This window comes from Ipomoea nil, unplaced genomic scaffold (genome assembly GCF_001879475.1).
Source record: "Ipomoea nil cultivar Tokyo-kokei standard unplaced genomic scaffold, Asagao_1.1 scaffold3069, whole genome shotgun sequence".
Taxonomy (NCBI): domain Eukaryota; kingdom Viridiplantae; phylum Streptophyta; class Magnoliopsida; order Solanales; family Convolvulaceae; genus Ipomoea; species Ipomoea nil.
This window is the reverse complement of record NW_017619497.1, coordinates 2,628,794-2,639,422: the sequence shown is the minus strand read 5'-3', so window position 1 is coordinate 2,639,422 and position 10,629 is coordinate 2,628,794. Positions and strand designations below refer to the sequence as shown.

Genomic DNA, 10,629 nt, shown 5'->3' with positions numbered 1-10,629 from the left:
TGTATAGAGACAGATGAATGAATAAGAGATTCTCCATTTTCTCTCTATTCTGTTTTTCCTTTTTAACAAAACATTCAAAAAATAAAATGAAAATGATTTTTCAAACATCCAATTTAAAAGAATAGATACCAACATGGGCAGATACAAAAATCTTTATGATTGAGGGTGACGTTCACATGAATTAAAAAAGTCTATGACAAAATATTAAAATTTAATATAAATTACAAATATATTCTCCTCCCCTTGTGAAAGGTAAAAAAAATGACTATGACAAAATATCAAAATTTAATATGAATCACAAATATATTCTCTTCCCTTGAAAGAGTTTTTATTTTTTTTTATTTTTTTTAAGAAGCTAGAATAAGAGGGTGGGGAGGGGTGAGAGGATGAAGAACACTCGTTCGTGTTGATAATGTATTTTAAACTAATGCTCAAAGCAATACAGGGGAAGAAGAGAAAATGAGAGAAAAATATTTCATTCATTCTATATATATATATATATATATATATATATATATATATATATATATATATATATATATATATATATATTTATTTATTTATTTATTTATTTATTTATTTATTTAGAATCATATGCGAACACTTACTTAGGTGAAAATGTGAGAACAAATTGTGTGCGTACATCTAATATTTTTTTAATGGTTGTGTGCGAACGCGAATTAAATATGTACAAATGCGATTAAGTATGTTTGCACACATTTAATTCGCGTTCGCACACACTTAATCTAATCTAGACCATTACAAAATATTAGATGGATGCACACGATTTGTTCTCACGTTCTCACCTAAGCAAGTGTTCTCATTGGAACCGTACTACATATATATATATATATATATATATATATATATATATATATATATATATATATATATATATATATATATAGTGAAGAGATCATGTGCATTTGAGGCTTCCTGTGCGGGTGGACGCACATTAAGCATTAATCTGACACACTTAAAGTACAAAACACACGCACATTAAGCACACAAACAAAACACATTCAGAACACAACCTCACGCATGTTAAGCACAACCTCACGCATGTTAAGCACAAAAACACACGCACCTTTAAGTTTTAAAAACAACTCACATTAATAAGTACACACTCACGCACATTAAGTACAAAACTCACGCACCTTAAGCACACGACTCACGCACATTAATCACAAAACTCATGCACTTTAAAGTTTCAACAACAACTCACATTAAGTACACACTCACGCACATTAAGCACAAAACTCATACACATTAAACATTACACACGCACATTAAGCACAAATCTCACGCACATTAAGTACAAAACTCGCGCACATTAATCACTCGCACAACCGCACTGGGAACACTTAAATGCACCTGAACCGGAACCTATATATATATATATATATATATATATATATATAGTCGCGCCCAGGAGCGAACTGCGAACTATCTAGCGCGCGTCACTTGTCCAAATCTAGGTGGATCAGATGAATGAATGTTAACAAGGCAAAATTACATGCACTTGTAGGTGAAAATAGGTGCACTTGTAAGTGATTTTACCCAGCATTTTTACTTGCATAGCTGCACCAACTACATGCATTTGTAGGTGAAAGTAGGTGCACCCGATGAATGAATGTTAACAAGCCAAAATTACATGCATTTGTAGGGAAAAGTAGGTGCACTTGTAAGTGATTTTACCTGCACTTTTTACTTGTATAGGTGCACCAACTACTTGCACATATAACACATTTGCATGCACCGAAGGACAGGTGATGCGCGCTGGTTGGTTCCAGTTCGCTCCTGGGCGACCGTTTGCACCTGAACGCGACCACACACACACACACACACACACACACACTAGTGGGCAAAAATATATGTCCAATTAGGGATGGCAACGGGGCGGGGCGGGGGCAGGGAGTATACTCCCCATGCCCGTCCCCGCTATCCCGACCCCGTCCCCTTTCCCGGCGGGAAATTGAAAAAATTCCCCGTCCCCGTCCCCGCGGGGAGTTTGGCAGGGACGGGGAATCCCCATCCCCGATCAACCCATAGTCATAGTGTCAAACTAATACAATTTTTAAAAATAAAATTAAAAAAATCGAAACAGTGAAGGAAAATGCATAAAAATATGTTCTGCCATTAGCATAGTGGCAAAACTTAATTAAACTCCTAGTTTCATATTTTGGTTGTTAATCTATGCAAATTAAAAGCCAATACTAGCCAAATAAATTAGTTAATAAAATAACTCATAGATATATGTATATATAAAAGCAATGAAAACACTATATATATATATATATATATATATATATATATATATATATATATATATATATATATATATATATATATATATATATATATATATATATATATATATATATATATATATATATATATATATATATATATATATATATATATATATATATATATATATATTTCTTTTTTAATTATTCGGGGACGGGGCGGGGCGAGGAGGGGTATCCCCGTCCCCGTCGCTATCCCCACCGGGGAATTTCAAAACTTCCCCGTCCCCGTCCTCGATCCCCGATATTTTTCCCCGTTCCCGTCCCCATCTCCGACGGGGACGGGGCACATTACCATCCCTATGTCCAATATGTATATTTTTAAAAATAACCAACAAATCCTTACTAATTAAAAGCTATATGAAATCAAATTTATTTATTACGGAGTATATTTTTTTGAATACAATTTATTTATTTTATTAATCCAATATATAATGTCTACAAATATTATTATCATTAAAGAATATAAGTAAAAATATATGGTGGATGCATGTGCATGGTAACAATAATGGAAAAGATAACAGAAGTTATAACGGTATAAATATTTTTGTTCGCCTACATGGACTTAGCTCAATGGTTTAGTGTGCAGTATTTGGGAGAAGAGACCAAGGTTCGAACCTTGTTGGCCATAGTGTGGGAAATACGTCAAAAGTGGGTTACCCAACTTTGATTGAAACTTATTTGACCACTATTAGCTAAACAATCCATATGAGTGTTTCATTAATTACCTTTTTGTAACAATTTATTGATCCAAAATGCTAAAATTCAAAAAGCTACACAAAGTAGCTTTTTCAATAAGCTTTTTGAGAATGTTATTTTGTATGTAGTCAGCTAACAACAAATTTACCAAACACTTTTCTACAATCAGCTAATGTTATCAACTAGTTAAACCTACTAACCTAATCAACTAACAATTATTTACCAAACACTGTTTTTTAGATATATATAATATACATTTGTAATGAAAGGTAATAATGATAGACATAAATTTGAAACTGTTACACAACAAGTTATAATGTCCACAATCAATAATCAATAATATTTATAACACTCTTAAATATATTGTGATTTAAAAAAAAAAAAACTTATTTATTATGTCTTGTATAATAACTTCAATTCATTAAAAAAAAAAAGATTTTTTAAGAGTAAATACTCAAAATGGTCACTTGACTATAGCTAAATTCACAAAAACGGCGATGTGAAATTACGAGTCTATCATTGAGTTTCACGGCCATTAGACGTACCGTCAAAGTAACAAAGAACTACATTGGGTAGAAATTGTAAAGCCAAGGACATTATTGGTTCAAATCAATAATCATTGATTAATTTGTGAATTTAGCTATAATTGAGGGACAATAAGGTATATAGTATAATAGAAATTCCATGAGACTAATAGCGTATTGCACAATCATCTTTTGTAGGAAACATATTAAAGACAATTACCTATCCTACATTAATCAGACCTTACATTATATATTGGCATGAAATACTATAAAAGCAACAAGACAAATCTTCACACTAAGTAAAATATTAAATCAATACTACTGTGAGAGTGAGAATTTAGATGGAGCTGGGAATTGGGATTTATGGCACCGGGACAAGTGGCGGTGCAGGTGTAGAGAAATGTGGTGGCTGGAATCCCGGTACCGGCGGCGGAAAGCGGAAGAGTGGTGGCGGCGGGTCAGAGTATATGGGGACGAGAGGCGGCGGGTTGGGAGGAGCTAACCTCGGGAAGACAGGTTTGCGTGGCGGTGGGGAAAGATCCAATGGCGGCGGAAAGATGACTGCCGGCGGAGCGTGAAAAATTGGCGGAGGGGACGGAACTAAAGGAAACGGCGAACGACGTCGCCTTGATGATGATCTGCGGTGGCGGCAGCGGCAGCTTCTTCTACTCATATCTCCGCCGTCGACCACCCCTATTCTCTTGTCTTCTTCATCTCTTTCTGGTCTAGTAATCTCATGCTCATATTTAGTGTAATCTCTAGCTTCTGCAAATAGCCCCGATGTTATGAACAACAGTGCTAACAAAGCCACCCCTACTATATTCATCATCCTCATCTCCATGAATACACAGATAGAATGTGTGTGTATATATATATATATAATAATAATAATAATATATATACAGCTGGAGGGACACAACTATAGATGGTGGAAACATGGAAGACACATTTCATGCATGCAAATGGGGGGCTGAAATTCAATTCAATTCAATGTAGAATTAATTACCTTGTTATACGTGCCATATCATCTTGATTCTTGAGTTGGGCAACCGGTCACCTAACATTAATAATGAAGATGATGATAATCTTAAATAGCTAGTTTGTGTATTTGTGGGGTCTGATGAATGCCTTATGAAAATTTATGAAAGTTTCTATTGGTATTCTTGATTTGAACTGTATGCCAGTTTACTCAATTAAGGTTATAAGGTGGTGTTTACGATTTACCCGCAGATAAGTGCAGAATATAATGCAAAACAAAGATGAGAAGATTGCAACAAATTAAACATAAACATAAGTCTTTCTTTAATTACTCAATTAATTTGTTGGATTTTATTAGCAAACCCTCTTCACTTTATCTTCTATCACTGAAAAGGATGAAGATCAAGGAAGAGGAGGAAAAGAAGTAAAACAGTACAATGGGATTCCCATTTCTTATTACATATATATATTTCTCTTCTTCTTGCTTATCATCGCCGGCTAGCTACCTTCCTATCTTCCTCTGATCTCGATCTCACACAGTGTACGACTGCTGAATCGCGTCGGCGTCAATCCCCTTTAGCTTCACCACCGATTCCACATGCCCCTTGAGAGTATGAAGCTCTCTTAGCCTCGCAACTTCGGCCCGCCGCCTAGCCTGCTCGGCGATTTCCGACAACTCTCTATAGCTGTTATTGTCATTGAAGAGCTGAGAAGTATTGTCCGAAGGGTTCTGAAGGCCGTGCAATGTGCGTTGCGCCATTGCCCACTGTGCTTCCCTCTCACCTTTTCCATAATCTTTCTTGGTTGTGAATGCTGTTTTGTTGTTTAGCATGTTATCCCAGGCTTTGCCGCTAAGCGCATATCTGATTCCGAACTTCAATATGTCGAGTGGGATGTAGAATATGACGCTGTAAAGCCAGATCACGCCGGCCCATCCCCATCCGATGCCCTTAACTCTGGCGAATTCCCAGTTTGCGTACACGGCGATGATGGTGGCGATGAGTTGCGCGACGATGAAAGCGAAGACTAGTAAGAGGCCGGGACGCTCCACGAAGGACCAGCTGCGGGACCTCGTGACGAAGATGAGAGCCTGGCTCACAATGCTGACTTGAAGATATAAAGCGGAGTTGAGCTCTTGGTCGTTGTCCCTGATTGATCTTACACCGAATTTCTCCTGTTTAGGATAAGACAAAAACTAAGCAAACCAAGAGAATATGGTCGAATATAATAAAACTGAGCAGAATACTAAGTCTCGAGAGTTGTTACCGTGAAGAAATCTGACTGGTGAGCGGCCCAGAAGAAGATGACAGTCATGACTGCGAGGTATGTGCCGAGGACGACCCCAGTGGCGAATATTTCTTTGAGTTTCCAGGAATCGGGCATGGGGGACGGCTTCACTTTGTCCTTGGAAATCGTCATGATGGTGCCGTCGTTGAGGATGGCGATGATGAGGACCATGAAGGGCGAGAAGTCGAATTTCCAGATGAGGGCAATGAGCATGAACCCAAGGACGATACGGATGGTTATGGAAACCGCATAAATGGTATAATTCTTCATCCTTTGGAAAATGGCTCGGCTCGTTAGCACCGCGCTAACGATCACGCTCAACCCCGGCTCAGTCAGCACAATATCCGAGGCACTCCTTGCCGCGTCTGTCGCATCCGCCACTGCAATCCCGATGTCGGCCCTCTTCAGCGCCGGCGCGTCGTTCACACCGTCCCCAGTCATGCCGCAAATATGCTTGAGTTCCTGAAGTTTCCTCACAATCTCGTATTTATGCTCGGGGAAAACTCCGGCGAACCCGTCGGCCTTCTCGATCAGCTCAACAATCTGAAGTTTCTCGAAACTGTCGCCCTTCTCGCCGCCGAGAAGGGAGGAAGAAGGATACATGTTGGTTCCCATTCCGAGTCGCCTTCCAGTTTCCTTAGCAATGGCGAGCTGATCACCGGTGATCATCTTGACATTAACGCCGAGGTTAAGGGCACGCTTGATGGTTTCCCCGCTGTCGTGCCTTGGTGGATCAAAGAGAGGCAAGAGGCCAACGAATTGCCATGGAGTTCCGGCGCTCTCCTTATTCTTCTCTGGGACTTCTTGTTGGGAAACAGCCAGAGATCTAAGGCCACGCTCTGCGAATTTGTCGATGATTGAATGGACTTTCTTCTCCACGTCTCCTTTTAGCCCACAAAGCTCAACAATCTGGTGAAAAAACACATTAGTTTAAGCAAATTGGGAATGCTAAATTGAGTGTATGTTCGTATAGAAAGAGTATGGTTTACCTGTTCTGGTGCACCTTTGCTAGCCCTATGCCATTTCCCATTGGAGTCTATGTATGTGATTGCAGTTCTCTTTTCCACTGGGTTAAATGGGAGGAAATGGACCTCTTGAATACCTGCCCTAGCCTCTTTGGGATCAGCTAGCATATTTACAATACAAGCATCAATGGCATCTTGATTCTCGACCCTAGAAGCCCGGGCCGCGAGGAGCATAACCATTTCCTTATCAACACCCTTTGCGAAAACCTACACAGTACAAAACAATCCATTATCAGACCTAAATTTAATTTGCAGATACTATATAGATGTGGTGGTTTGTTAAATATAATGTGTGAACCTCAATGAGGGTTTTGTCGACAGTGAGCTTGTTGAGGGTGAGAGTTCCAGTCTTGTCGCTGCAAAGAACATCCATTCCGGCCATCTCTTCAATGGCAGTCATCCTCTTGGTGATGGCGCCTTGCTGTGAAAGGCGGTGGGAGCCGATTGCCATTGTAACTGATAACACAGTAGGCATGGCGATTGGGATCCCTCCGATCAGAAGAACCAAAAGATTATCAATTCCATCCCTGTATCTTCTGTGTTGAATAGGGTACATCACCACTATCTCTATCACAATTCCAACCCCAATGGAGCATATGCAGAAGTTTCCAATGGCTGTCAACACCTAAACAAATGAAATAATATATTAGAGTCAATGTCTCTTAACTGGACTATAATACTGAATTCGAGTTTAACTCGATCATAGCTTTATAAACTCATATGTTTCAGTACCTGTTGGAAGTGGCCGACTTGAACAGTGCTGTCGACAAGATGGGCAGCTTTGCCGAAGAAAGTGTGGAGGCCGGTGGCGATAACGACTGCTTCAAGTTCACCTTGTTTGCAGGTGGAGCCGGAGAAGACTTCATCGCCGGCGTTCTTGGTGACGGGCAAAGATTCACCGGTCAAAGCAGACTGATCAATCTTCAGGGGATCTCCTTCAAGAAGACGGGCGTCTGCCGGGACAATATCTCCCAATTTGATGCTAATAACATCTCCCGGAACAAGAATCGCCGCATCCTTCTCGCTCCATTTCCCATCTCTCAACACCTTCCAAATTCAAAACACACATCAAAATCCATGCATATATGTATGAAATCTTTAAAACTAATTATTAAATCTGATTGATCTTACTTTAGTCTTGGGGGCGAGTCCTGCCATTAGAGCAGCTGCGGCATTGCCCGCGTTGTTTTCCTCGATGAAGCTGACGGTGGAGTTGATGATGAGCAACGCCACGATGCCCACGAAATCTTGCCAATCCGGTGGCTTTCCCTGAAACGACAGACAATTCTCGATGTCAGATTTTAAGGAACAACCAACTAGCCGCCATGCATGATCATATATTATATTTGTGTGTATATATATTTTGTGACCAATTACCTGTCCATTGGCGAGACCAATGGCAATGATGGCTGCACTTTCCATGACCCAGGACAGTGGATTCCACATAAACCCCAAGAACTTCAAAACCTTGCTTTCCTGTCAGAATATATATACAAACAACTCTCAGAATCAATCAAGAAAAAAAACACAAAAAGTGCAAACCTTTAGTGAATTAATCAACAAAATAAGGCTAAGAAGGGTAGATTTAGCTTGCCTTTTTCTCCTCGAGTTTGTTGGGGCCGAAGACTTGGAGCCGATGCTCCGCCTCCTCCGTTGACAACCCATCCTTGGTGCAACGCAGCTGCTGGAACACCTCATTCACCGGAATCCTCTCCTGCAAAAAAAAAAAAACAAAACTTCAAAAAAAAAAAAAACACACAGAAATTCTCTAAACTTAAAAAACAACGATGAAAGAAAGGAATCATACAAGATCAACATTCTCGTTCTTGATATCGTCCAATGTGATATTTGACGCCATTCTGAACTGCAAACTCTCCTCAACAAGAATGAATGTTGTATATGGTTTTGGATTTTACCAAGGAAAAATCAGAAGAGAATGAAGAGATTCAATATATTTTTGGAGTGGGTTTTTAGTAGCATGCGGGTGAAATGCTATATTTTTTTCATTCTTTATTCTATTTTGTTTTATGGATGTTTTTGGATGGGATGAGTGAATCTGCAGAGTTTGAATGGTCATATATAGGTGTAGAGAGAAGCCAAATGAATGAAGGAGCGAGAGTGTTGTGGCCTCTGTTACACTCTCTCACTATACCTGCGCTGCTTCTGTTATTCTACCCTTTTTGCATGGCCTAATATTAAAAGGAGTTTGACTTCTTTTAAAATTAATATTATATTTATAAAATAAAAATTTGATTTTTGATTTTGTAAATAATTAATTGAAATTTTGTAGATTTATTATTAGGTCTAAATATTACTTTAATACCCATTATGGATACGGTTGGTTTTGTAATACACTAGCTAATAGAAAATTTAAAGTATATGTTAGCATTATATATATGAGTTAATTTAATTTAGTCATTTTCTTTTAATTTGAACAAATTAAATCCTTGACTACTAATGGTCGAACGATTTTGATAGTCAAAGGATTTAATTCGTTCAAATTAAAAGACGAGAATCAAATTTGAAAAATCAATATAGTCATAAGACCATTATTAGAATTAACTCTTATATATATATATATATATATATATATATATATATATATATATATATATATATATATATATAATCTACTAGTTTTAAAATGGAGAATTGGGTGAATAGAATAGAACATAATTCACATATTTAAAAGTATGTTATACACAAGTATTACTTGTGCTTATTATATACATCTTTTACGATCTCTTTTTTGCTCATCTGATCATAACACTGAGTGTAATCCCAATCTTCCATTACACTATAGAATTTTTTATATTTATTAATCTAGAGTAGAATAATTAAATTTGCAACTGATAAAACACACAAAATATTGTGTAAAACAATCTTGTGTAATATAGATTTCAAATATATAATATTTCTTAATAAAAATGTAATACTTTATACTTTTTATGAATTAACAAATATTTATATTTTGTATTATATGTTTATCAAAAATTATTATACACCTCATGTGAAACAATTTATTAATAGTATCAAAGAATATGAGAAATTATGATACTTTATTGTCGTTAATGAATACTAATGAAGGATTTTTATTTATTTATTTATTTATTATTTTTTGTTTTAGTCCGAGGCCAATAGGCCATTATGTTATGACGTACTTTGCTTAACATAATTTGTGGGTGGCCCATTATGCAATGCGGATAAGAACAAAAAATAATAATTGAAGTTCGCAAATACATCTACATCTACATACAAAGATACATATAGAAACCTAATAAGAGTCAAATAGAATTTGACATTTGATAAAGACGAATCTAGAGGTATGCTAACTCGTGGACTCCTTACTTAAATAATTGTCAAATCTCATACTAGATAAGTATTGACAAGATTGTGCATAAACACAACACAAGAATACAAAACATCTCATAAAAATAAGAACCCTATGTTGAGTTTCAAACCTTTTTATGCAATATGCATCAATATAATAGACATCAAACACAATATACACCACTATCGTTCCCTACATGCACTAAACTACTCACTCATAATAAAGATGAAAAACACAAGAACATTCATAATAAACATCATCCAGTTAACAATATATAAAGAAAATAGATAAAGAAATAATCCTTCAACAAAGTAAAGATTCACAAGGTAAAAGCAATAAACACAAGATAAAGATAACCTAAGCTAAGAATTATAAAATATAACTTGATATTGTAAGAAAACAAAAAGGAAAGATAGAAATGACCTAATCAGAAAATTCTACCCTATAACTATTGTTCACTGGCTGCCCTCTCTAGC

The 10,629-nt window shown here is 37.0% G+C and overlaps 1 protein-coding gene across 1 annotated transcript; it reads right to left on the bottom strand.

The window, feature by feature from the left end:
• Nucleotides 1-4,810: 4,810 nt before the first annotated feature.
• Nucleotides 4,811-8,860, bottom strand: LOC109164668 (plasma membrane ATPase 4-like). Its single transcript, XM_019313198.1, has 9 exons — nt 8,630-8,860; nt 8,417-8,536; nt 8,200-8,298; nt 7,954-8,091; nt 7,555-7,869; nt 7,121-7,447; nt 6,787-7,029; nt 5,777-6,706; nt 4,811-5,684 (listed from the first exon to the last, which is right to left on the bottom strand). Exons 1-9 carry the CDS (start codon nt 8,678-8,680, stop codon nt 5,043-5,045), a joined length of 2,865 nt encoding a protein of 954 aa, XP_019168743.1. The 5' UTR covers nt 8,681-8,860; the 3' UTR covers nt 4,811-5,042.
• Between the last annotated feature and the right edge of the window lie 1,769 nt (nt 8,861-10,629).